We start from the raw sequence: 27,643 nt of genomic DNA on the forward strand, positions 1-27,643 counted from the left end.
TTGTGAGAGAGGGCGGGCGGGAAGCCTTTTTGGAAGCAGTTTCAGGGAAACTACTAGGACATGGCACTCATGCAAAGAGCTTGAAGGTATCCATCAGCTGAGCTTGGTTCATGTTTGCTTGGGGTTAAGATTTGTCCCTTTCATTGTCCCTGTCAACCTTTGAGCTAAGATCATACCATGCCCGAACAAGATTTCTAAATGTTGACTTGCTAATTAGCCAAAGGCCATTCTGAGGGTGTGTTTATTTCGCGATCAGAATCAGAATTAAATAGATTAAAATGAAAATCGGAATGGATTTATTCTCTGACGCATTTAGTTCACGATTGGAATCGAAATTGGGATGAGATTTAAATACTAAGTGAGAGTCTCCATTATTTCCTAAAATCAAAATAGAAACATAATTCTCTCCAACCAAATAGGAGGAATAGAAGTCACTTATTTTCATTTCAGAGCCCAACTTTCTCCAATCAACATGCTCTAAATGTTAATAGACTCACTCTAGCTTAGCTCAAAATTGCTATTTATTCTCATGTCAGCTGGGTTTGGTAGAAAAGATCACCACAAGATGCTAGCTTAAAAAACTGGTATTCTTTTTGAAAAAAAAAAGGACTTATGAACCTGGTAAAGTCACTTACTTTTGCAGTTGTTTGGGAATCAAGGGTACTCGGGAAGGTGCTACTTTATGTTATGTAGCTCATGAGTCTATTCTACTACCATAAACACAAAGAAAAGAAAAATGAATACTAACTCTGGTACCTGGACTCCAAGGTGCCTCTCTTGGACTCTTAGCCAGGATTAACCCAAGAGCGAACCCAAGAGTTCAGGAACGGATAGCTGGCCCAATTCGAGGCGGTTCCCTCAAAACCAATTGCTTCTGCCCTTCATCTTTCTACTATAAATTTCGTCTCGAAGCTCTCTCCGCTCCTTTCTTCGATTCTTTCTTCCGCCGCTCTCGGTTCGTCGGAAATCGGGCGTTCGAACTCTCGGCGCCCCAGATGGGCTCGTCCTCCCGCAAAAGCCCTGAAAACCCTAGCGGAGACCGGCTGGAAGATAACGCCTCCCCTTACTTCGATGTCTACGGCCCGGACGTACGCCCCCTCCCCCATTCTCCCTCTCTTTCCTTTCTTTCCTTCTTCTTGTTCTCGTACCTGCCCTGCTCTGGCCGCTAGCTTTACCCTAGTTTTTCTTGGAAAAATAAGGGTTTCGTTCGTGCTCTTTTCTATTTCCTTTTCTTGGTGGTAAAAGGGTTTGCAGTTGTTTCCTTTGTTTAGTTGGTAGAACAATGCTGTGAGATAGAAACAAGTTCGTGGGATGAGCGCCAGAGAGCGCTTTCAAGCCCTCTTGGATGTTTCTTTTGATGTTAACTTCTAAAAGATTCTTGGATGCTATCAGTCATCCAACTTTAAGAAATTAAATCAATAAAAATGCTTCTTTGGAGTTTTCTTGAGGCATCCGTGGAAATGGTTCACAATTAGCTAAATCATGATTAACTAACTGATGGAAGTTGCGGCTAAGTCAACAGAGAGATCGCAGCTAACTTTCTTCATCATGGTTTCATAAGGAAACAATGGCAGGGATAGCATTTATGAAACGAAGTAGAATCCATATTGTATATCGGCAAGAATAGCCAACATTTTAGATTCTAGATTCAAGGTTTGATGTGAAAGAATCGATGCTCTTGCCATGGATATGCATTCTTCTGGATTCTTGTTAAATTATGAAAAGTGTATACTAACTTACTAAGGAAGAGGGTTCATAGAGTTGGAACAAGGGTTTTTTTTTTTGAGCAATATTCTGGATTCGAACCCTAGACCTCCTTCAAGGGAAAGCCCTTAGGGAACAGGTGCCCCATATCTGTCTCTCAAAAGGTTTTGGTATATTATGAGCCGTAAACTGTGTGCCAGAGAGTGTATGTTTTTGTAAATCTACAGGAAGGATTGTGGTTTGGGTTCCATTGAAGTGTTGCCCCGGAGATGATTAAAGTTCAAATATATAAAAAGTTGTCATCTTCCCTCTTCACCTAGACCCTTCCCCTTTGTCCAGGGGATTATGGACCCTGGTGGGTCGCTTCCTAGCTGCATGAGTTTACAACTAGTGAAAGGGGTCTGTCTATCCTCCAACTGGCTTTCTTGGTTCAATGATAGGCCACATTCATGTCCAAAGTTGCCTTGATTAATAACTTTAATTTTAAAGAGGTCGGCGTCATATTGATAGCTGATCATAAAAGTTTACTCGGTCCTTCCATAAGGTCTTTATGACTTTGAGTTCAGCTGCATCTGATCCCATTTTGATGGGGGGAAAGGCATGGACTATCTGAGTTAGTAGTCTCTCTCTACAAAAAACTGCACTCTGTTATGTATCATTTTATGGTGTCTTCCTTATAGTAGATTATTTTTGACTTCTGAGAGTGGTTATCTTGCTAAAAACTTCATGTTCTATGCAGGGAAAAGCAGATGTTATTTTTAAAACTCCTGGAGCTGATTCAGTATTAAATCTGCAGGTCCATTTTGCAATATTCAATTTTATTGAGTTTTCTGCTTATATTGAACATTTGATTGGTGTTTACTCTGTGAAGCAGGATATTCAAGGACTTGTCACATGGGTCATTGGTGATGGTCTCATGCCATCTTGGGTTTTTGTCAAAGTATGAGTGTTCCTTTCTTTTTCTTCTCTTGAATCTAGTACGTATGTTCCAAAATATCTATTCTAAATATGAAGAATTTTGGTGGACTTGAGACTCACACTTTAGTGATATATGATTCATCAATGCACTCTTGTTTTGTGTTACCTGTTTTGACTTTGTTGTTTTTCTCCATGTGCATCCTTGATCGATGAACATGAACATTTTGCAGTCGATAAAGTAGTCGGATATTACACAGTGAATATGCCAGTTTCTGTTCTAACCTTAGGTTGAGTTCATGTGTAAGGTCCTGTCCTGCTTTAATCTTCAATTTGAATGGAGAAGGTGATGCATGGTGAAGGCAAGTATGTCATGGTTGATTCAGCTAAGCAGCTCTTTTAACCAAAATCATCACATAGAGCATGAAATGTAGACCTTGTCATTCTGCAGTGGCTTCTATTGACATGCATCAAGTACCAGTTTGTGGACTGGACTTTAGGAGCAAGTTGTGGGAATGGAAGAATTATGGGCTATATGAGGTTCACAGTTTGAAGTGGTGGTAGAACATATTTAGAATCATGAAAAGCAGAGGCAACATTCAAGTATTGCTTCGACACTATCAATATCCTCATGACTGCATGAATATCTTCTTAATACATCTTCCTATGTCCCGTTTGACTTACCATTTGTAAGTCCAATGAGATCTTTCCTTAATTAGGCACATTAATACAACCATGACTCAAATTTTATGCTAAATTTTTTTATTCTTTTCATATGTAGAGAATGACACTAAAAAGGAATCTAGAAAGTCAAGATGACATGAAATAGCTAAGTATTAAACAAAACTAGAATCAGAAGCTTACTACTGTTTGATTTTGCTTTTTTGCTTTTTATTCTGTTTGCCTTAATCTGGATTAAACTTTTTCCTTATATGCAGGATAGCACTGTAGAAAAACTTATGGTACACTTAATTTTTTTATATTTCAAAGATTGTACAGCTCTATGTAGTTGCACACAGCTGTCTGAGATCACTTTCTATTTACAAGAATGTTTATTTCAACACTGATTAGTGTCTTTGTGATTCTCAGAACAAGCCACTTATACGAAAAGTCGTCCTGCTCTATGTTCCAGGCTTGGATGCAGCCTTGTATATGTCAGAGTGCAGCACACTTGCTGGTTTAAGGGAAAGTTGTGGTACTCCTAAGCCAGTTTTAGCTCTGAGGTTTGTAATGAAATAGTAGTTTTTGTTATCATTGTTGCAAAACAATAAGTATTGAGCATTACGGTATGTTGTTTCTTAAAGCATTGATGCTTCAGGAAGTTTGCTGGATAGTTCAACTTATATCATGCATCTACTATGGCAATTTCTTGTTAATGCGTTTTTGTATGTGTTATTGCTAGTTGTGTGTCAGATGAGATGCACACAATCGATGCACTTCTAACATGCAGAATGAAAAGAAAACACGAGGAGATTGATTCGGATTCCCAGATGCTCGATCAATCTTCAAAACGAGGTCAGTGATAGTGCAAAAGAAGATTCACTTATTTGTATTTGCCTCTTATCTCCATTTCATGCTGATTTGAAAATTCATATACAATCTAATATCATTCATGATTTGTAATTCTGGTTTAGAAAAACCATTTTCTTTGAAAAATCGAAAGGAACTACCATTCCCTATTTCATATTACACGCTTTCCAACAAGGAGCTAGAGGATAATGGCTATTGTTTCAGTCAACCAGGTGGCTTTCTGCTTTGCATAATAGCTTGTTTTCCCCCTCCCCGTTGTTTCAGTTCTTGAGTTCGAAAGTTTTATGCTTACCCTTTGCTGCAGGTTTTGTCTCCACTGTTCCTGCTCCTTTAGGGTGTTCTCCCTATGAAATTCTTGCACTTGACTGTGAGATGGTAAGGCTTCAATGCACTGAAACTCTTTTGACTTTCATGGAGAGATATCACAATTATTACAACTCCTCAGATTTTGGAGCATGAGGTGATAAAACTGCAGATAAAAACATTGAGTGTTGAATTCAGAAAGTTATCTCTGATGCCTACTGATAGCGTTCTTTAGAGTTGCATTTTGTCTCATATAATTGCAGTGCAATTTGTTAATTGAATGTCATTTAATATATTCATCCTCTCTCTTTTATGACTAACATGAAAGGGTAATAAGGGAGAAGAATCATCCATGCTGGTCATATTGTTATAATCCAATTAACAAAATTGCTTAATCTCTTAAAAATATGAAGAGAGATAAATTTTTTCTATGATGTAGCTATTAATGTCGGTCAATGAACAGATGTCATCAGTGCGGTTAACACCTTTTCATGAGTTAAATATATGGTGCCAACCACAGATAAACTCTCAATTATCAAGCCAGAGCATTTGAATCAAAGCCTACTTTGAATTAATTCGATAAAATGTAACCCTAAAGATAAAATGATAGAATAAGTGCAATACTACGCTGACAAGGGCAATGGTTCAGTTACATGTAATGTAGATTAAATCGTCTTGCATATGATAGACACACCAAGGTCTGCTGAACCGCTCGGAACCGACCGGTTCAGCCTGTATCGTACCGGTGCCGGCCAGCATCGGTACGGTACAACCATAGAATTCGATTCCGACCCAAAGGGGTTGGAACTGAATGGTTCGCACCAGTACAAGCCCGATATCGGTGGGAACCGCACCGGTTCGCACCGGTACTCGCGGAGAAGAAGAAGAGGAAAGAAGAGGAAGAAAGAAGAGGAAGAAGAAGAGGAAGAAGAGGAAGGCGGCGGTTCACACCGGTACTCGCGGGGAAGAAGAAGAGGAAGAAGAGGAAAGAAGAGGAAGAAAGAGGAAGAAAGAAGAGGAAGAAGAAGAGGAAGAAGAAGAGAAAGAGGAGAAGACTTTCTGTCGAAGGGGGAAAGAAGACCTCACTTGCGAGGAAGAAGACTACCGGGCCTTTTTCTTTCTCCCAAGCACCTCGCGGGGAAGAAGACCTTCCTTGCTCGTGGGAGAAGGGAAAAAGAGAGGAGGAGAGAGGGAAAGAAAAGAGAACGGCTCGGGAAGAAGAAGAGGAGAAGGAAAAAAAGGAAAAAAAAGAGAGAGAGGCCGGGGGAATAGTGCTCACGCGCGGGGGCGTGGGCGCGAGTGGAGAAATATGTCCCCGATTCGCGCCTGCGTGCGTTCCACACGGTGCAAACTGCGCGTCCACACGCTGGGAATCGCGCGCGCTGGGCAGCGAGCCCACGCGCCCATGCGGGCTGCCTCTCGTGGGCTGTTAATGCCACAGAGTGGCATTTAGTATAATGCGTCCGCGCGTTTTTTTTCCTAAACCGGTTCGGTACCGGTACGTCGGTTCGGTCAGTACTGCATACCTTGAGACACTGACTAACATCTTTGACTTATATATCAAACTATTGCTAACAATGTTGTTGGAAATAAGAAGGATGAAGAAGTTTGATTAGCTTTATATAAATCCCAAATCGAAAAAGGATAATAGGAAGTAGTGTATAAAAAGAAATAACATAGAAAATGGAGTATTCTTCAAGCAGCATACATTTAGCAATTATTGCTTCACTAATAGGCATCAAAATTTTATTGCTACATGCAGCTACTATGTAATAAGCATGGAGGCTTCAACTTTCACCCCCCCACAAAACAACAACAAAAAAAAACACCCACAAAATATGTGGAATTGAATTTGACAGCCATTAGAGTAGGTTTAGTAATCATAAATTGATGTTTTATGCATTATGACAAGCCCCTCAGGTTCTCGGATTTGCATTGGCTAGGTTAAGGATACTGGCTAGATTTCGAGTCATGACATATTACCAAGTGACATCTGTATATTCTAAGTCGTTTATTCATTTGTTAAAGCACTGGTATAATGAAGTGCAAAACCAAATGAAAACACCGTTTTATTCTAAGTCGGTTGAGTTTAAGATTTTTAAATATTTCGGAGTGGGCATTGTCATTGTAGATGGCTCGAACACATGGGTTCATGTTTTCTTTAAATCCTTTATAAATGTGGTTATCTTATGCATAAATTAATACTTGTCACCAAGTGTAGGTAACTAGGTATTATTCTGGAGCTTGAATTTGATAAGATTTAAAAATTGCTACCGACTATTCTGCTGTTTTACTATTGATATCAATGGAGGGAATGCCATGTTTACCAAATTTTGTGAACTGAACATATCCTTGAATATATTTTTGCATATGTTATGTTTGCAACTCACATTGAAAACAGAAAAATGACCATGCAACTGAGAACCACATCTCAGCAGTGTATACCATTGGAGATTTTTGTGAGTGTTGTTGAAATCACTATTTGTTGGCCTCTCTTGATATAATTCTTGGAATGCTTGAGCCCTAGCAAGTTTTTTTAGATGCCTCATTTTTGTTTCCTGATGTTTTTTGCTAAATTTTATCAGTGTGTGACTGTTGAGGGGCTTGAACTTACAAGGGTGACGTTGGTTGATGTTGCAGGAGAGGTAATCCCATTTTCTTTATGTCATCAAGAAAATATCCTAAAAACTGTTATAGTCGTGTATACTATATATGCTTCCTAGAAACTATTTGCTCAAAACTTCTATGAGAAGATTAATTTATTACTTTTTCAAGGGCCCTGTTGGCTTGTTAATCAAATATGGCTAAGTCATTTTCTATGGGTATAACAGCATAGAAGAAAAAAATGAGATAAGGATTCTCTTTTAGGAAGAAAATTTGGCAGCTTGAACTTGGGCATGAGTAGAATGTGACCCTTCATCTCAAATGGGTGAAATCTTAGTTTTCATCAGCAGATGTGAGTTTTCATGAAGGATTCCCTCCTCCTGTCCGCTTTACATTAACTGGTTAAGAAAGCCTGATTCCATGGTTCTACCTCAATAGTTCCACTGAATCACAATATTTTCATCAACGTGATCCTCAACAAGAATGGTTCCTCGTCATAAAGTTACTCCATTATTTCTCCTAGATGAGTTAAACAAATGCATCTCCTCTTCCAGTACGTACCAACTTTCTGAAAGAATTCCAATCTAAATTCATCTTCTTCTGATACATCTGGGGTGCTTTCCATGTAGGCATCAGGATGTTTCTAGGCTGCTTTAACTACAAAATAATATTGCTTTTATTTTTCATGGTCATCCTCCCCTCCCAGTTGCATTTGTTTCTTAAGCACTGTCCATTTTTTACTCCCATGTTACTCCCATGTTTTTACCAACAATTGCTTTAACATTGAAGCTTTTATCCACCATGATCAGCTTAGCTTCTAAGTGTAAAATGGTCCTTGAGAGAATAAAGAGAAGAACCCAAACCATTCCCTTTTCAATCTGTTGGCTTCTAATTTGCAATTTCTTCTTTGAATCACATGTCTAGAGGGTCTATGCACTTCAAATGCACTTATGGACGTAAATGCAGTTGAATGGTTTAATAGCAGTAACTCATTAAAAGGAGCGTCCCAATGCACGAGGCTTCCACCATTGTAGTATTTGGGGAGGGTCAAATGTATATGGACTTGCCCCTGCATATGGAGAAGTTGTTTCTGTATTTCAAGCCTATGATACCCAAGTCACAATGGAGCTACTTTACCGTTGCACCAAGGCTGCCCTCTAATTGCAGTAGCCCTTTGCTATAGAATAACTCATCTTCTATGAGAATTATTTTAATCGTCTGAAATAATGAGAAAACGAAATTCTAATATACCAGAGTGACTATCCAGGTTGCTGTCCTTTTAATGAGCCATTTGATCTGTTATATAAATGGAAAATATCTGAATCTTTTAAGTGTGGTCGGTGCTCAATGTTTGCAAGCCAGCACATGGAATCAAAGATTTCTACTATAATATATGAAATCCTCATGCACATTATCAACTCATGCATATTTATGACTATGTTAAGTGAATATGATGTGGATATCAAACATTTTCCTTAAGGTCAGATTCCCACTGATCTTTTTCTTCCAAAGTATATGTGTTGATTCTCCAAGCTGTTAAAAATGGGCATGTCTTTTAGCCGCAGTTATACCCAACTTCATGGATTATGAAGAAAGTAAAAAAAAAAAAATTGAATTAGCTGGTGACTGGTAGCAAGTAGAATTATGATGGATGAATGATAGCATATAACCTAAGGGCACCAGCACTATAAGAAAGTTTTGAAGTACAAAATATTGGTACTTTTTTGCTGGTTGATAACAATGCAGTTTATTCATAAGTATTGTATGCTTGGTGTTCTTTATTTTTAAATGGTCTGGATCCTTCCACTCTGGATGTCTGTTCATCAGCAAATGATTTTCACCCTGGATGAATATAATTGTCTGTGAATGATCAAGTGTTATTGGGCCTTGTATTTTTCTCCTTTAACATAGTATATTGCTTGTGTTATTTCTCTGACTGGCTGTATTCTTTGAATTTAAGCAATTTCTCCAAATGTTTACTGTTTACTGATTGAATCTGATTATACTTTTCTCACTCCAGGTTGTGCTAGACAAATTAGTTAAGCCTTCCAATGCTATCCTTGACTATAATACTAGGTGCGTATTACATTTATTTTGAGATGATGAAGTTTATAAATGGAACATATCAGCTACCAATAGATATATTCCTTAGCTAACCTGTGAACTGCCTGAATTATTCTGTCATGATAGAAGAATAGTTCATGATTACAATGAATTATGTCAATAAAGTTGCTTTCACATGCTCTAGAAATGAAGAATTTACACTTTCTAAGTTAAATTTATTTTCTCTGTGTTAATCTGTATATTTATCCATGCTGGCTTAATTGCTTGCTTTGAATATCAATTTGTAATAAATTATGCATGTGGACTGTTCATATCATAGGATTTATGAGGGCAAGCTACATAGTGTGTCTGTTGTCATTTCGTTGAAAAAAGAGAGGAAGAATCCTGTGTTGCCCAGATAGACAACCCAAGAGGGGGGGGTGAATTGGGTTTTAAATTAATTTGGATAATTAAAACGTTGTGGATGATTAATTAAAAACTATTGCAAGTTATTTAATTAATGCTAAGTGCTGTGAGTGATGTGAGAGGAAGAAGAGAAGAGACAATCCAATGCAAACACAGAGTTTTATAGTGGTTCGGAGCTACCCCTTGCTCCTACGTCCACTCCCCAAGTCTCTCTTGGGAATTCACTATAACCCCTTTAGATTACAGCCGGTTGTTTTGCAAGCTCACAACCAAACTTGTTGTTTTACGAGCTCACAACGAACTCGGTCGGTTTTCCCAGGCTCACCGACTAGAACCAACCCCGATTGTTTTTCCGGGCTCACAATCAAACCCTTACACACGTTGGTTTTAACTTGGCTCACCAACCAACCTTAATCCCCTTGATTCAATCCCCCGATTGAACCAAGTAAATACAGTGTGTAAAAGAAAACAGAAAACAGCTTCTCAAAAAAGCAGATAAAAACAATATGAACAATAAATGAAGTTAAGAAGCCTCAAACGCTTTTAGATCGGAGATGAGGAATGGCTTCTTGAACTTCTGGTCTCCTCTTGAAAGAGTGGTCGACTTGAATGCAGGAGGAGGAAGCTTTTAATGTTGAGAAGATGTAGTTGGATGCAGTTATTGCAGATCTTCCCTCTTTTTCGTTGAAGAACAAGTTGCAGAGTTGAAAGCTTGAATGCTTGGAGTGGAATGGTTGTTCTCTGCCTTGCTACAGTCTTCTGTGGCTATTTAAGCCAACCCCCACGGAAACTAGCCGTTACACTGCTTTTTCTGCCCGTTCTGCACACTCTGCGCAGCCTGACAATATGACCGTTGGTGGGTTGGAGTCGACTCGCGCGATCAGGAGTCGACTCGGCTGTAGCGGGAGTCGACTCAAGCTTTTCGGAGTCGACTCGGCAACTGTTCCAAATTTGAATTAAAGTTGCCGTCACGACTGGGAGTCGACTCGTCTTGACCCGGAGTCGACTCGCCAACTTCTGGAGCTGACCTGGCAATTTTGGAGTCGGCTCATCCACTGAAGTCCGTGGATCCAATTTTGAATTTTGTCCACTCGAGTCGACTCGACTGTCCTTGGAGTCGACTCGAATCTCAGAGCCCGAACTCCCGATTCTGTCTTTTGACTCATCCAGTCTTGGAGTCGACTCGAACTTCCTTGGAGTCGACTCGGCTCTCAGTTTCCGAAAGTTGGTCTTCTGCCTTTTGACGTGAAGCTTGTCTTGGAGTCGACTCGAGCTGTCTGGGAGTCGACTCGAATCTCAGAGGCAGTAACATGGTTTTCTATCTGTCGATGGTCGCACAGTCTCGGAGTCGACTCGTGCAATGCGGGAGTCGACTCGAATCTCAGAGTCCCAAAAATGCTCTCTGACTTTTTCCTTGTGTTCCGCTGAGAGTCGACTCATGCTTTCTTTGGAGTCGACCTGCCAACCATCGGAGTCGACTCGCGTTCCACTGGAGTCGACTCGAATCTCAGACCCGAAAAACTGCTCTCTGACTTTTCTTTGTGTACCTCTTGGAGTCGACTCTTACTACCCTGGAGTCGACTCGTTGAACATTGGAGTCGACTCGCGCACTTCAGGAGTCGACTCGCTGACAGGTTCTGAGTTGGAGCTTTCTGTCCTTCTGTCTGTTCTCAGTCGGAGTCGATTCGTACTAGTCTGGAGTCGACTCGAGCTCGTGCCAGTGAACTTGATACGCTTGGAGTCGACTCGTGATACTCGGGAGTCGACTCGAGTCTCAGACTTTGGTTCAGCAGACTTCTTAACTTATCCAAAATACTATGAACCAAATCTAGAGACACTTGGACAGGATTTTCACTGAAACACTCAATTGAATTCATTAGTAATCACAAGATATACTCAAATGCTTTGAGCTCATCAAAATCAAATGGGGTTTTAATCAATCACTCCACAATCTCCCCCTTTTTGATGATGACAAAACTTTGAGTATATGTAAAATGACTTGCTCAATAAATAATGAAATAAAATCCATAAATGAATTCAAATGTCTGATAATTTAATTTATCCAAGTTTGAAAGGAGTGAAACAATAAATTTCGGAGTTCAAGCTCCCCCTTTCATTTGGAATTATATAAGCCTTCATATTATGCAATCAATTGTTTGGCTTATATGTCATTACTGATTTAGCTTGATTAAAATTCAGATTCTCCCCCTCAACATATGCATTCAACTATGTTTTGATTCTCTGAATTTCCTTTTAATGCTTTGAAGTTTTTGAACTGAATTTTTTGTTTTTAGAGGGAAAATCTGTCAATTTGTTCATGAGTAGGATTCAGCTAATCTCCGAATATCCCTTGAATAGATTCTGGAGATTACTCCATTAGGAGCCCCAAAAGAGAGATAATGAGCTTCGAGGTACCGAATCCACTTAGAACAAATTTGTGTGTGTTTTTAAGAGTTTATCTTTTTATTGATTTCTTTTACATATTTTATCCATGTTTCTCCCCTTTTACATATTTTATACATATTTCTCCCCCTTTTTGTCATCATATCAAAAAGGAGGTAATCACACACAATCAATGGCACAAATGGCACAACCAATCATCAAATGGCACAGAAATGAAGATAAGATGTCTACTCATTGTATTGATATGAATGTGAATACATTTGAGCATACAATACGTAAAGCAAAACAATACAAAACAAAACAAAAAGAACATCTATGGTCTCCTCGAGGATGAAGATCCCCCTCTCGAGGATGCATCTCCTCCTCTGGAGGATGTGGCTCCTCCTCTCGAGGATGTGGCTCCTCCTCTCGAGGATGGTGCTCCTCCTCTCAATCGGCTCTGCTCCATGAGGAGAGTGACTGCATCTGTGACATGGCCAAGCTGTGTGATGATAGACGTGGTGGCTCTGCTATGTGTAGTGGAGAGCTCTGTCACCGACGCCTGAAGCCCAGTCACCGATGTCTGAAGTGCGTCCAGCTTGTCGATGAGTACATTCGACAAGCGCTCGGCCCCCTCGGTGGTGGTGTGCATGTCACGACCTATCTCCTCTCGCATCTGTCGAGTGGAGCTCGTGACCTCACTCATGCTGTGGAACTGGGCCTGGACCAAACTCCGGACATTGTAGATCTCTTCCCGTACATGAGCCGTCATGTCAGTCACGGCTGTCAAGGAAGGGACCAACTGAGAAGATACGGGTGCAGGAGTGGGAGCAGGCACCGCACCTCGGAGCTCCTGAAGCAGCTCATCCCTCACATCTCGGACGATCTCCTGCCGCAGCTCCCGGAGCTGCTCTGGATCAATCCGGACCGCCATAGAGGGTGGTGCCGAGGAGGAAGGTCCGGCGGAGGTGGTAGGAGCAGGAGGAGTGGATGGAAGGTCTGGATGATCTGGATAGTCGGAATCGGGCTCAGGACTGGGTGAAGGTCTGGTGGTCTGTGAGGTGAGGGACGACTTCCTAACCCAGATCCCTTCTCTCTTCCGAAACCCCATCCTGTGCATGGTCCCCGTACCCATGCGATCAGTCCATCGCAATGTGCGAGAGGGTTCTCCCTCAGGAATGGGAATCTCGTACTCCCTAAAGAGAAGAGTGAATATCATACCATATGGGAGGGTGAGCCTAGGTCTATCTAGGGGCTCACACATGTATCGATATATGAGTTTAGGGAAGTTGATTGGGGTGTCATGAAGCATATAGAACATAAGAGCTAGGTCCCTCTCATTTACAAAATCAAATCTCCCTGTCTTAGGGAAGATGGACCTAGACAGTATACTCAAGAGGATCCGCATCTCAATCGGTAGGGAGCTGGCGGATACCTCGTCTACGGGTGACTGGGGTGGATGCCCGAGAACGGCCGTAAGGGCCTCAACTCTGTCCTCGGGATGTGTGGGAGCCACCCCTACTAGTGGAAGGTGGAGGATGTGGCCAATAAGATCCTCCGTGACAAACACAGGGACACCGGCTACTGTGCCCTCGATACCCCCATCTCCCCGATGGACGGTACCGTAAAACTCTCTAACGAGCCCTGGATATGTGGGGAGGTCCAATGTAAGGAAGAACTCTAAGCCCTGGACCCTAAGTCTTTCACCTATGGTGAACCCTTCCCCGGAGAGGAAGTCGAAATCGACATACCTCCCGGTGGAGACGACCTTCCCGGCCAATGGCCTCGCGGGAACCGCCCTAGGCGGGGAACGAGCCGGAGGTGGTTGCCTCGCGGGATCGTGCCGCGCCTTGGAGCGCCGCTCGGGACCGGCCTCGGGACGGGACCTCTTCCTAACCACGGTCTTACGAGGCATCTTGACCTAAACGGGAAGAAACACCTAAAGGACGGAGAAAGGTCGACGGAGGAGACTCGGGACGGACCGGAGACGCCCTAGGAACGGACGAAAACCCTAAGAACCGGTGAAAAATCGATCGAACAGAGGTTGGAGACGATCGGGGACGACCTAGGAGTCGGCTCTAGGGCTTTTTGAACAGTGGCGGCTTGAAAGAAAAGTGTTTGCGAAACGACAAACCTAGGGTTAAAAAGTCGGATCCCGACTGCGAGTCGACTCCCCTGAGTCGCGAGTCGACTCGACCTCGAGTCGACTCCAGAATATGCGCGAGTCGACTCTCCTTATGCGCCTGTAGACTTCGAGTCGACTCCCGACAATGTGCGAGTCGACTCCCCCTCAGCTGCCATCTTTGCGAGTCGACTCCCGCAAATGCGCGAGTCGACTCCCCCTTAGGAGCCGGCTCTGAAACTTACTCGAGTCGTCTCTAACCTTGGCACGCACCTAAAAGTCATGCTATAACCGTGCCAAATGAGGGAAAATCACCTAATTGGGATCTGATTTGATGATCATTGAATAGAAACTCTATTTTAACCGCATTCTAATCATCAAAATCAATTAATCTAGTGGAAACTCCCACTAGGATGGATCAATCACTCCTAATCCCCTCCTAAGCGCGCTAAACCTCTCTTCACTTAGGGGTTTTGTAAAAATATCTGCTAATTGATTATCAGTACAAACAAATTGGAGTGACACATCACCATTCAATACATGATCTCTTATGAAGTGATGTCTTATCTCAATGTGTTTAGTTCTTGAATGTTGAATTGGATTTTTAGTTAGATTTATGGCACTTGTATTATCACAATTAATGGGGATTTTATCTTGTTTAATGCCATAATCTTCTAATTGTTGTTTAATCCATAAGATTTGAGCACAACAACTCCCGGCTGCCACATATTCAGCTTCTGCAGTGGATAATGCAACCGAGTTTTGTTTCTTGCTAAACCATGAGATTAGGTTTTCTCCTAGAAACTGACACGACCCGCTGGTACTTTTTCTATCAAGCTTACATCCAGCGAAGTCTGAATCTGTGTACCCTATTAAGTTTAGGCTAGATTCTTTAGAGTACCATCGTCCTATGTTCTTAGTTCCTATTAAGTATTTAAAAATTCTCTTAACTACAGCTAGGTGTGATTCTTTAGGATTAGCCTGATATCTAGCACACATGCAAACACTAAACATAATATCAGGTCTACTTGCAGTAAGATATAGTAAAGATCCTATCATACCTCTATAAAGTTTTTGATCTATAGATTTACCTGATTCATCTTGATCTAATTTGCATGATGAGCTCATGGGGGTGCTGATTGATTTGTTTCCTTCCATATCAAACTTCTTGAGCATCTTCTTGACATATTTTGCTTGATTGATGAAGATGCCTCCTTCAGATTGTTTGATTTGAAGCCCGAGGAAGTAGTTCAGCTCTCCCATCATGCTCATCTCAAACTCACTCTGCATCAAATCAGCAAACTCTTCGCAGAGGCGATTGTTAGTAGCACCGAAAATAATATCATCAACATAAATCTGTACTAATAGCATATCCTTATTTTGCTTTTTCAGAAATAATGTTGTGTCTACATTTCCCCTAGAGAATTCATGTTCTAATAGGAATTTACTAAGTCTTTCATACCATGCTCTAGGTGCTTGTTTTAATCCATAAAGTGCTTTGTTCAGTTTATACACATGATTAGGGTATTGATGATTTTCAAAACCAGGAGGTTGTTCTACATACACTTCCTCATTAATATACCCATTTAAAAATACACTTTTTACATTCATTTGAAATAGTTTGAAATTCTTAGAGCATGCATATGCTAATAATAGTCTAATAGCCTCAAGTCTAGCTACGGGAGCAAAGGTTTCATCAAAATCTATGCCTTCTTCTTGATTATAACCCTTTGCCACTAGTCTAGCCTTATTCCTTATAACAATTCCATTTTCATCTAGCTTATTTTTATATATCCATTTTGTACCTATAATTGGATATTCAGAAGGCCTCTCTACTAGATCCCACACTTTGTTTCTAGTAAATTGGTTTAGTTCTTCTTGCATTGCATTTATCCAATTTACATCATTTTCGGCTTCTTCTATATGTTTGGGCTCAAAGTGTGTAACAAAGGCTAGATGGTTATTCAAATTTCTAAGTGAAGCTCTAGTCCTAACCGGTTGAGATGGATCATCTAGAATGAGTTCCTTAGGATGCCCGTGAGCATACCTCCAAGCTTTTGTTAGCCCATGATCCACAATAGGCTCTTGGCTTGATGATGCTTCTTCAATCAATTTTTGATTATCATCTTGTAATCACATCTCATCTATCTTTTCTTCAAGTATTTCAACATCATCATCAAAATTAACCTTCTTACTAGATGAGATGTCACTAGAGTCATCAAAAACAACATGTATAGATTCTTCTATAACTAGGGTTCTTTTATTAAAGACTCTATAGGCTTTACTAGTTGTAGAATAACCTAAGAATATTCCTTCATCAGATTTAGGATCAAATTTTCCTAGATTATCTTTCTCATTATTATGTACAAAACACCTACATCCAAAGACATGAAAGTAATTAACTTTTGGTTTTCTGTTTTTCCAAAGTTCATAAGGTGTTTTCTTTATAATGGGTCTTAATAAAACTCTATTTAATATGTGACAAGAGGTATTAATGGCTTCTCCCCAAAAGTACTTAGGGAGGTTACTTTCACATAACATAGTCCTAGCCATTTCCTCTAGTGTTCTATTCTTCCTTTCCACAACTCCATTTTGTTGTGGTGTCCTAGGTGCAGAAAAATTATGGGTTATCCCCTTTTTACTACAAAATTCGTCAAATAATTGATTTTCGAATTCGGTACCATGGTCACTTCTAATGGCTATGACTGAAGACTCTCTAGCATTTGTTACTTCCTTATGGAACTTCTTAAACATAGAAAATGCTTGATCCTTATGCGCTAGAAACATGACCCATGTGTACCTAGAGTAATCATCTACTATAACTAGACCATATTTATTTCCACCTAGGCTTGTTGTTCTAGTTGGACCAAATAGGTCCATGTGTAGTAATTCTAGAGGCCTAGAAGTAGAGACACATTTTATGGATTTAAAAGAGTTCCTAGATTGTTTGCCAAATTGACATGCTTCACATATTTTGTTCTTTTCAAATTTTAATTTTGGCAAACCTATCACGGAGTCTCTTTTAACTAGTTTAGTTATTGTGTCCATGCTTGCATGACCTAACTTACGGTGCCATAACCAACTAGCATCATTATCTTTAGTTTCATTTACAACTAGACATTGATTATGTTTTGCAAGATCTTCTAGGTCTACAACATATACATTTCCACGTCTAATTCCTTTAAAAACTAAACTATTATCATTAGGATTTGTTATAATGCATAGTGATGGTTTAAACATAACATCATATCCTTTATCACATAATTGACTAATGCTTAACAAGTTATGCTTAAGACCATCAACATATCTAACATTATCTATAAAAGTAGAAGGGGTGATTTGAACTTTACCAATACCAATGATGTGACCTTGGTTGTTGTCTCCAAACGTCACAGCACCTCCCTTCTTAGCTTCAAGGGTGAAAAATTGATCTTTATCACCCGTCATGTGCCTTGAGCAGCCACTATCCAAATACCAGCAGTTTTTGTTGACTTTGGCTGCAAGACACTCCTACACAAGCAAATCATGTCATCTTAGGTACCCAAGTTTTCTTGGGTCCTTCATGGTTAGTCAAGTTGGTTCCTTTTGGAACCCATACCTTTTTAATTTTTCTTTTAGTTTTACTTTTCCTAAAATTACACACATTTGCTTTATGACCTACTGTACCACAACAAAAGCAAGTTATTTTCTTAATTTTAGTTTCTCCAGCTTTAACAAAGAAGTTACTAAGAAGTTTTTGTTTATTTCTTGGTTTATATCCTAAACCTGCTTTATTAAATACGGCTCGTTGATTATTAAGTATCATATTTAACTTTTCAGAACTATACGTAAACTTTTCAACTAAAGGTTTGTATTTTCCAAGTTTTTTAGTTAATGTTTGATTTTCTGCTTTTAAATCATTTAGTTCTTTTGTGAGATCCTTGTTTAAGATTTGTTTATGGTTTTTAAGTTCTGAAAGTTCCTTAGTTAGTTTTTCATTATCTTTCGTTGAGTTGTTAGTCTTCTTAATTAAGAATTGGTTGCTTGTCTTAAGTTCTAGATTTTCTTTGGTAAGATTATCTTTATCCTTAATTAATGAATCATGCTTATGAATGTAAGTTTGGTTAGTTACTTTTAGTTCTCTGTTTTTAACATTTATATTCTTATATTCAATCATTAATTCATTAAACGCATCATAAAGTTCATCAAATGTAAAATCAAAATGCGTATCGGAAGTTACCTCGTTTTCGTTGGCCATGAAGCAGAAATTGGCCTTCTCTTCTTGTTCTTCATCCGATGATGAAGATGATGCGTCGGAGTCCGATAGGGTGGTGACAAGGGCTTTCTTCTTCTTCTTGTACTTGCTGCCCTTCTTTAGTAAGGGACACTCAGCTCTGATGTGTCCCGGCTTTTTGCACTCATAGCACCCAATCCTCTCATTTTCTCTTTCCTTACCTTTGTCCTTGCGGTAGGAATTTGAGGGGCCTCTCCTTTGATGATAGGACTTCTTGTGGTTGATAAATTTCTTGAACTTGCGCACAAGAAGTGCCTCACCACCATCTTCCTCATCTTCTTCTTCTTCACTACTGCTACTGCAAGATAAGTCTTTGTTAGATGAAGTAGATTTTAAAGCTATTACCTTTTTCTTATGGGAGGACTCTTCCTCGTTGTGTTGTTTCATGGTGAGCTCGTGCGTCATAAGGGATCCAAGAAGCTCCTCAAGTGGTAGCTTGTTCAAGTCTTTGGCTTCTTGGATTGCCGTCACTTTAGCTTCCCACGACCTTAGTAGACACCGAAGGATTTTCCTGACAAGCTCACTGTTAGTATAGTTCTTGCCAAGGCTTTTTAGGGCATTGACAATATCAGTAAACCTAGTGAACATGCATGTGATTGTTTCATTTGAATCCATTTTAAATAGTTCATATTTATGAACCAAGATGTTTATTTTGGATTCCTTGACTTGATTCGTGCCCTCATGGGTCACTTCAAGTCTGTCCCAAATTTCTTTTGCAGAATTACAAGTTGAAACCCTATTGAATTCATTACGGTCTAAGGCACAATAAAACACATTCATAGCTTTAGAGTTTAATTGTGCCTTCCTCATGTCATGTTCATCCCAATCCTTTTCTAATTTGGGTACCTTAACACCCTCTACATATGTGGATGGGATGTATGGGCCATTCACTACAATGGTCCACATCTCATAGTCTTGGGCTTGGATGAATATTCTCATCCTAGCCTTCCAGTATGAGTAGTCGGATCCATTGAAGAAAGGGGGTCTTTGGGTGGACTGACCCTCAATGTGAGAAGATCCAAATGGGGTTGTCATTTTGATCTTTTAACTCTTGAGTGGAAGAGTTTTTGGCTCTGATACCACTTGTTGCCCAGATAGACAACCCAAGAGGGGGGGTGAATTGGGTTTTAAATTAATTTGGATAATTAAAACGTTGTGGATGATTAATTAAAAACTATTGCAAGTTATTTAATTAATGCTAAGTGCTGTGAGTGATGTGAGAGGAAGAAGAGAAGAGACAATCCAATGCAAACACAGAGTTTTATAGTGGTTCGGAGCTACCCCTTGCTCCTACGTCCACTCCCCAAGTCTCTCTTGGGAATTCACTATAACCCCCTTGGATTACAGCCGGTTGTTTTGCAAGCTCACAACCAAACTTGTTGTTTTACGAGCTCACAACGAACTCGGTCGGTTTTCCCAGGCTCACCGACTAGAACCAACCCCGATTGTTTTTCCGGGCTCACAATCAAACCCTTACACACGTTGGTTTTAACTTGGCTCACCAACCAACCTTAATCCCCTTGATTCAATCCCCCGATTGAACCAAGTAAATACAGTGTGTAAAAGAAAACAGAAAACAGCTTCTCAAAAAAGCAGATAAAAATAATATGAACAATAAATGAAGTTAAGAAGCCTCAAACGCTTTTAGATCGGAGATGAGGAATGGCTTCTTGAACTTCTGGTCTCCTCTTGAAAGAGTGGTCGACTTGAATGCAGGAGGAGGAAGCTTTTAATGTTGAGAAGATGTAGTTGGATGCAGTTATTGCAGATCTTCCCTCTTTTTCGTTGAAGAACAAGTTGCAGAGTTGAAAGCTTGAATGCTTGGAGTGGAATGGTTGTTCTCTGCCTTGCTACAGTCTTCTGTGGCTATTTAAGCCAACCCCCACGGAAACTAGCCGTTACACTGCTTTTTCTGCCCGTTCTGCACACTCTGCGCAGCCTGACAATATGACCGTTGGTGGGTTGGAGTCGACTCGCGCGATCAGGAGTCGACTCGGCTGTAGCGGGAGTCGACTCAAGCTTTTCGGAGTCGACTCGGCAACTGTTCCAAATTTGAATTAAAGTTGCCGTCACGACTGGGAGTCGACTCGTCTTGACCCGGAGTCGACTCGCCAACTTCTGGAGCTGACCTGGCAATTTTGGAGTCGGCTCATCCACTGAAGTCCGTGGATCCAATTTTGAATTTTGTCCACTCGAGTCGACTCGACTGTCCTTGGAGTCGACTCGAATCTCAGAGCCCGAACTCCCGATTCTGTCTTTTGGCTCATCCAGTCTTGGAGTCGACTCGAACTTCCTTGGAGTCGACTCGGCTCTCAGTTTTCGAAAGTTGGTCTTCTGCCTTTTGACGTGAAGCTTGTCTTGGAGTCGACTCGAGCTGTCTGGGAGTCGACTCGAATCTCAGAGGCAGTAACATGGTTTTCTGTCTGTCGATGGTCGCACAGTCTCGGAGTCGACTCGTGCAATGCGGGAGTCGACTCGAATCTCAGAGTCCCAAAAATGCTCTCTGACTTTTTCCTTGTGTTCCGCTGAGAGTCGACTCATGCTTTCTTTGGAGTCGACCTGCCAACCATTGGAGTCGACTCGCGTTCCACTGGAGTCGACTCGAATCTCAGACCCGAAAAACTGCTCTGACTTTTCTTTGTGTACCTCTTGGAGTCGACTCTTACTACCCTGGAGTCGACTCGTTGAACATTGGAGTCGACTCGCGCACTTCAGGAGTCGACTCGCTGACAGGTTCTGAGTTGGAGCTTTCTGTCCTTCTGTCTGTTCTCAGTCGGAGTCGACTCGTACTAGTCTGGAGTCGACTCGAGCTCGTGCCAGTGAACTTGATACGCTTGGAGTCGACTCGTGATACTCGGGAGTCGACTCGAGTCTCAGACTTTGGTTCAGCAGACTTCTTAACTTATCCAAAATACTATGAACCAAATCTAGAGACACTTGGACAGGATTTTTACTGAAACACTCAATTGAATTCATTAGTAATCACAAGATATACTCAAATGTTTTGAGCTCATCAAAATCAAATGGGGTTTTAATCAATCACTCCACATCCTGTATGTCATAGGATTTATGAGGGCAAACTATATACTCCATATATTTTTTTTTATCTTAATGTCTTTTAATCATATAGTCTAAACCAAGGTCCGTCGTACCGGTACTGATCGGCGTACCGATGGCGGTCCGGACCGGTACGTACCGGTCCTATACTAGTCCGTACCGGTTTCATACTGGTTCGCCAACGATAAGCTACCGGTACCGGATTCCACGCTGATCCGGTACCGGTCCCAGGCCGAACCGGTATGTACCGGCTCGTACCGGCTGGTACGGACTGGTCCGGCAGACCATGGTCTGAACAATGCGTTTGAAAGTGACAGGACTAGAAGATTGATGCATTTTCAACTTATGGATTGTTATTTTAATGATTGAATTAATAGATAAAAATGATATTTAGGAATTATTAGATATTACAGCATTGTATTTACCACCTTTCATTCTGAGGTTATCCATATTAATTATGTAAAATTTAGGGGCTGCTCATGCCTTTATAAAGGGACATCTGAGTCTATGTGCTTTTGATCCCATGCCACATGGAAAACCTTATAGTTTGTGGCTGCCTTTTACATATGGTTTAATATTTGTGGTAAATATGGTCAATAAGACCATGAGAATTCGTGCTTGCGATCTTTATAGTTATAGTTATAACATATCTTGCTAATGGCTTATATCAATCTGTTTCTTGTAAAAGTCAATATTTTGGGATATGCAGGTATAGTGGAATTACCTGTGAAATGCTAAATGGTGTCACAACAACACTCAAGGATATTCAGGTACAAGAGTTTGTCTTTTGTTCTTGTTTAATATTTTGGAGGTGACCTTTTACTGTTATATATTAAATGGTAAATTGTTTCTTATATGTATGTCTTGTCTAGTTAAGTATTATGTATGCATGCATGCTTGTATTCTTCTTCTAGACAAAAATATAATTATAAGTTTTAAACAGGTTTATCTGATGGTAGTCCTGATTTATGTTTTCAGGAAGAATTTCTTGAGCTTGTTCGCAAAGAAACGATTCTTGTAGGTCATTCCCTGGAGAATGACCTTTTAGCATTGAAAATATCTCATGCTTTGGTGATTGATACTGCTGTTTTGTACAAGCACCCCCGTGGTCACAAGACAGCTTTACGGGTCCTGTCAAGGAAATTTCTATCCCGACAGATCCAGGTGTCAGGAAATGGACATGACAGTATTGAAGATGCAAGAGCTGCTATGGAACTAGCACTGCTGAAGATTAGACATGGTAAACTTTGCACTATATTCTGATGTTTGTGTCCTACATTGACACAACAATTTTGTCACTTTTCTAGATTCTTGGTTGTGATATCCATGGGACACACCATAGGTTGACATAGTTATGATTTTATTTATTTAATTAATTTATTTGGGAGGGGGTGAGGTTGGGCCCTAAGTTTGCACTATATTCTGATGTTTGTGTCGTTCATTACCCAATTATTTGACTGTTTTCTTGATTCTTGGTTGTGATTTCCATGGGATACACCATAAGTTGACACAGATATGATTTTAATTATTTATTTATTTATTTTATGAGAGGGCGATGTTGGGCCCTTTTATAATCAATGAGTCGGGGGTCTCTAGTCATGTACATTTTTTGTGGGTTACCACATTAAAGGTGATGGCAGTATATAAATTTTTGAGACTTCAGTGTCAACTGGCTTGTGTTTATGATTCCTCCTATCTTTCTCCGCCTCCTGGAATTAATTGATTCAAATTCTTCAATGTATGTCCCTACCCATATAGGGATATTGCAGGATTATGTAATAGCTGCACAAATGTAAAAAGACTCTGTTGGAGATTTTATCAAAGTTATTGTATCTCAGCTTCTTCTGAAGTTGTATATGTTTCAATTTTGCAATTTCCATGAACAGGAAATCTGCTTGTTAGTGGCCATACATCATATTATACAAATGAAGAGTTGTAGTACATTTTCTCATATACTATTTAAGTAGTGTCTGTGTCTTCATTAAGTATGCAGCAGTTGTTTGCATGTGTAAGAGTAATATGCAATAAGTGGCATATGATTTACCAGGAAGGGCCTAGGCAAGTCTGTCACAGCTTACCTTTTGAACTCAGCACATGAGAAGGTTGACAATGCTTAGAGTAGATGCGAGGTTTTCACTTATTTGTTATTTTCATATAATTTTATCTTTTGCGTGTGGTAAAAACATTGACTACAAGTAGTTTGATGTCTTAGATTGGTAGCATTGCTTAAATAATTATGAGATGCCTAGAATTGGTTGGAACTTTGTAAAGCTTTTTTATTTTTCATATGTAAGTATCACATTTCCACCTCTTTGGCAGCCAGAGCACATAATTGAACACAACTTTAACCCTAACTAAATTATCCTTATTTTTGTTAATAATAATTGTTAATCTCCGATTTCTGTTGCCTTAAATATAGACAATGTTACATGGATTGCTCGAGATTAAGGGGTATATTTTGAGAACTTCATGGGATAGCATAAAGTAATGATCACGTTTCAAATTCCACTACAGAAGAGGATCCTTTGTTACACCTTCAGGACAATTAATGGCATAGATATTCAATGCTCGTGACTACTAATTGCTACGTGGAACCTTGCATTTAATGTTGTTCCCAGTACATTGATCAAGGGACTGAACTCCAAAATTTTTGCCCCCATTACCTGTTCCAAACAACCTTAATGATATTTTAATGTTTTTATGCAAGATAATAGTGTAGAATTTGTGTCCGATTTAACTTCAAAGTGGCCCATGTTTTGGTGCAAATGCATTCCATTGTCGGCTTGTCATATATCCTTTAAATGACCTGTTCTAGCACTGTTATTTGAGATAATCTTTGATGGGGTTCAAGATATAGCCCCAGTATAAATGAGCATAGGTTTCAACATTTCAAGAAACATATGGAATCTCTTTTTTATCGAAGGAAAAATGATTGTACGACATTGAAGCCACCTATCAATGGAAATGTTCTACCATTCACTGGTCATGTAAATGCATCATTAGCTTTTACATGTTCTAACATCTGAAACATATTAAGGTTGACCATCCTCACAACTAAAACAAAGTTGAAAATAAGAAATCATTATTGCAGCAACTGTTCTTATATATGCTGTCTGATATGCTTATTCTTATGTGGGTATAGAAAGCTTCTGTTCTTTTGGAAATGGAATACCCTTTTCTTATGAATCTTGAATGCAATTTGGACATCTTCTCTTGTTTTGCTTTAAAAGTACGAGACAATTTATTAGTACTTGACTTCAAAAAACTTCTGCTGCACCAGGACCAGAATTTGGCTCACCTCCAAAATTTATGCGAAGCAAGCTGGTCTCAGTTTTGCATCAAAGTGGCAAAACCTGCTCTCTCATTGATGATATATCCATCCTCAAGAGATATTCTGATGATTCATGCAATACAATTCCAATTTTTTCAGATGATGAAGCTCTTTCCAGGGCTATAAAAGAGGTTGATAATATAACTCTCTGAATAATTTGCTTCAGTGATAGTTGGATGTCTCATCAGTTGCTTTGTATATAATTTATCTGTTATTGTAGGTAAAGAATGAAAAAGTGATCTGTTATTGTAGGTAAAGAATGAAAAAGTGAACTTTATCTGGACCCGATTTTCAGGGTTGATTTCTTATTTGAAGGCTCAAGCACAAGATGCAGAGAAGTTGAAATCTCAAGTTGCAGAGGTGTTATCATTACTGACATGTAAGAAGAAATCATCCAGGAAAGAAACAAAGCACGGTAGAATAAGTTCTGAATTGAAGGATATTCTAACTGGCATAGATATTAAAATCAGAAAACTCTACCAAGCATTACCTGATAATGCTATGCTTATAGTTTCTTCTGGTCATGGAGATACTGCCATGGTTCAAAGGTGAGTATCATCATCATCATCATCATCATCATCTTATTTTACCTTCTTCTATTCATCATCATCATCATCATCATCATATTTTACCTTCTTCTTCTATGTGATCTCCTTTTCTTTTGTTTCTTTATGGCACTAATGGCCGGTCCATGCACACAATTTGACTCAAAAAAGTTTTAGGCCACTGAAATTTTGTTGAACAAGTATGTTGGTATATTTTAGCTGAATAAGTTGATCAAGTCAAGTCCAATATTATAGACGTTGGTCCCTAAGTCACTGACATATCAGGACTGGACTTTTGACTCAGACATTATTCAAAAGGTCTAGCTTTGTACCGTGTAAATTATCTAGTTGGGTCTGTGTTCTGTGTTCTAGATTGAATTGCATCCAGATATGTTGTTGGTAAAACTATACCTAATTGTTGGACCTGGACCTTGTGATGTCAGCTGTATTGATATGTATATTGACAATGTTAAGAAAGGCATATGAAGATGGAATATCTAGTGGTAGTGGCGTTGTAGAACTCAGCTGTAAGCCCTTGTCTTTATTCACCTGTTACATATGCATGGCCTGTTAATATCTAAAAGGTCACATTTGCTGTTTTTATTATATAATAGAGTTGATATATGAAAGTAAGGTGGGATTAAAGCTCAAATTAGACCAGTGGAAGTTTCTAGAAGCTAAAGGCTGAAATTTTGTAAAACCAGTACCAAGTAGTTGGAGCTCAAGTTTGGCGAGGTTATACGTGGAGATGCAGTGAGAATTAGTTTACAGAAGACTTAACAAAGGCTTTCCATTTTTCCTCTTTAACATTGATTTTTATTAGGATAGAGAGGGAGAGAGATATCTAAGGGATCTACATGGATGAACTGGTATGTGCCACTAGAGTGTTTATGCAATTGTAATTTTCTGAAGATGAGGAAAACTAATAACCATTCTATCTGTGAGTTGACTGCATTGGTCATAACATTGGTTGTGACAGGGGCAGATGAATGAGACGTATGATCTTTACGTGTGGCATTAAATTTGGAAATGTTTTCAGTGGTTCAAACAATTCCAGTAAGCTAAAGATGCTCTTGGAAGAGAGGGCCTCAGATTCAGGCTAAACTCTAGTTGTAGACAGTATTTAATGGAGGTCTCAACTTACTAGTATACAATCTGTCGTCACTGAGTTCTTGCCAAATACCAGCATATGTATTTTGTAGATTAGGGCATCCCAAACTTCATGTCATAGCTATTTCCAACACCCTGCTATATGCAGTGCACCTGACATATTACTGTAAAATGTCATGCCGTGCTATACTTTTCTTAAGTTTCACCTGTCTGTCAACGTATTAATATATCCAACCTGTACGAAATTTTTGGATGGCCATGCCATGCTGTTCTTCTAAGTACAAAAACATGGTTCGTTGAAATGATCCTGTATATGCATCGTCCCCTTCCCATCTGTTTGAGTCGTGCTTGTCATGCTTTTAATTCTCAAAGTGGTTGTTTTATTTCTTGCTATGATTCATTTGCTATATTTTGAGTTATGTTAATTATTCTGACAAGTGTTCCTTTCTTGGTGCTTCATAAATAATGTCTGAAGGTTGAGGAAAATGCTTGAGGAAGGCTTTGAACCATCAATCAGCAGGCAGAAACTTGTACAAGCCTTGGAAGAGCTCCAAGCCCAAGCTGAAGTTGCCCTATGTTTTGTTAGCGTAAAACATTGATTATGTAGATATGGTAGCTTGCTTTCACCGGTGTCCATTCATTGTGTTCTACTCATATAACAAAAGGCATCACTGATACTGTTACTTTCTTGCCAGGAATTGTTAAAGCTTCATGTACCATAAACATAATCGTCCGGCCTTGCCCCAAATGTTTGGGGGGGATTGAAGCTGCATAATGATGGAAAGAGAAATGGAACTATGTGTTACTGCAAGCTCGCTAAAGTAAAAAATTATCTTCGAGGATGCTATTGCTGCAATGGACCTTGAGCATAACCATCCAGCTGACCTGCCGCAAATATTTGGGGGGATTGAAGCTCCATAATGATGGAAAGAGAGAAGGAACCTTGCGCTGCTGCAAGCTCAGTACAGTGAAAATCCATTGTTGCAAAACTTGTTTTTTGTGAAACACACCTGAGAAAAATTGTAGCCATCAGCGGTTGAAGTGTTGTAATTTTTATACTCTGGAATGTGGAATTTACTCGTCCCTAAGAGTCATTCCCTAATTTCTTAGCGTATTTCTATAATTTGCAAGCTTCCAGTCATTGAGGGTTAATTAACAAGTAAACATAAGCGTGCAGCATGTATTCAACAGAGTTAAGGTCTTAAAGATGCTACAAATCAAGAACAGCTGAAACCCTTTAAAGGCTTATTCATCCATGCTTTGATGATCTCGCATAAGTTCAATCAAAAACAGGGTCT

General features: G+C 39.7%; 1 protein-coding gene across 4 annotated transcripts; it reads left to right on the plus strand.

Annotated features, from left to right (window-relative positions):
* Positions 1 to 715: 715 nt before the first annotated feature.
* On the plus strand, positions 716 to 27,447 carry LOC103711035 (Polynucleotidyl transferase, ribonuclease H-like superfamily protein). 4 transcript variants are annotated; one of them, XM_088709559.2, is made up of 15 exons: positions 716 to 1,088; positions 2,444 to 2,500; positions 2,579 to 2,644; positions 3,709 to 3,842; positions 4,022 to 4,134; positions 4,254 to 4,361; positions 4,454 to 4,524; positions 7,029 to 7,097; positions 9,077 to 9,132; positions 22,048 to 22,129; positions 22,338 to 22,599; positions 24,640 to 24,821; positions 24,943 to 25,238; positions 26,821 to 26,957; positions 27,041 to 27,447. In XM_088709559.2, the coding sequence occupies exons 1-14, from the start codon at positions 996 to 998 to the stop codon at positions 26,942 to 26,944; spliced, it is 1,713 nt and encodes a 570-aa protein (XP_088565685.2). In that variant the 5' UTR covers positions 716 to 995; the 3' UTR covers positions 26,945 to 26,957; positions 27,041 to 27,447. The 4 variants fall into 4 exon arrangements, with proteins under 4 accessions (XP_088565685.2, XP_038986717.3, XP_088565686.2 ...); XM_039130789.3 differs by having other exon boundaries at positions 22,069 to 22,129; XM_088709560.2 differs by having other exon boundaries at positions 7,038 to 7,097.
* The last annotated feature ends 196 nt before the right edge of the window (positions 27,448 to 27,643 follow it).

This window comes from Phoenix dactylifera, chromosome 13 (assembly GCF_051530095.1).
Source record: "Phoenix dactylifera cultivar Ajwa chromosome 13, Ajwa_hap1_PhDact_Kaust_v1.1, whole genome shotgun sequence".
NCBI classification, from domain to species: domain Eukaryota; kingdom Viridiplantae; phylum Streptophyta; class Magnoliopsida; order Arecales; family Arecaceae; genus Phoenix; species Phoenix dactylifera.

Coding starts and splice junctions, on each gene's coding strand:
- LOC103711035 (XM_088709559.2), top strand. CDS start 996: ATGGGCTCGTCCTCCCGCAAAAGCCCTGAAAACCCTAGCGGAGACCGG. Junction 3,843..4,021: donor AAGCCAGTTTTAGCTCTGAG/GTTTGTAATGAA, acceptor TGTTATTGCTAG/TTGTGTGTCAGATGAGATGC. Junction 4,135..4,253: donor CGATCAATCTTCAAAACGAG/GTCAGTGATAGT, acceptor ATTCTGGTTTAG/AAAAACCATTTTCTTTGAAA.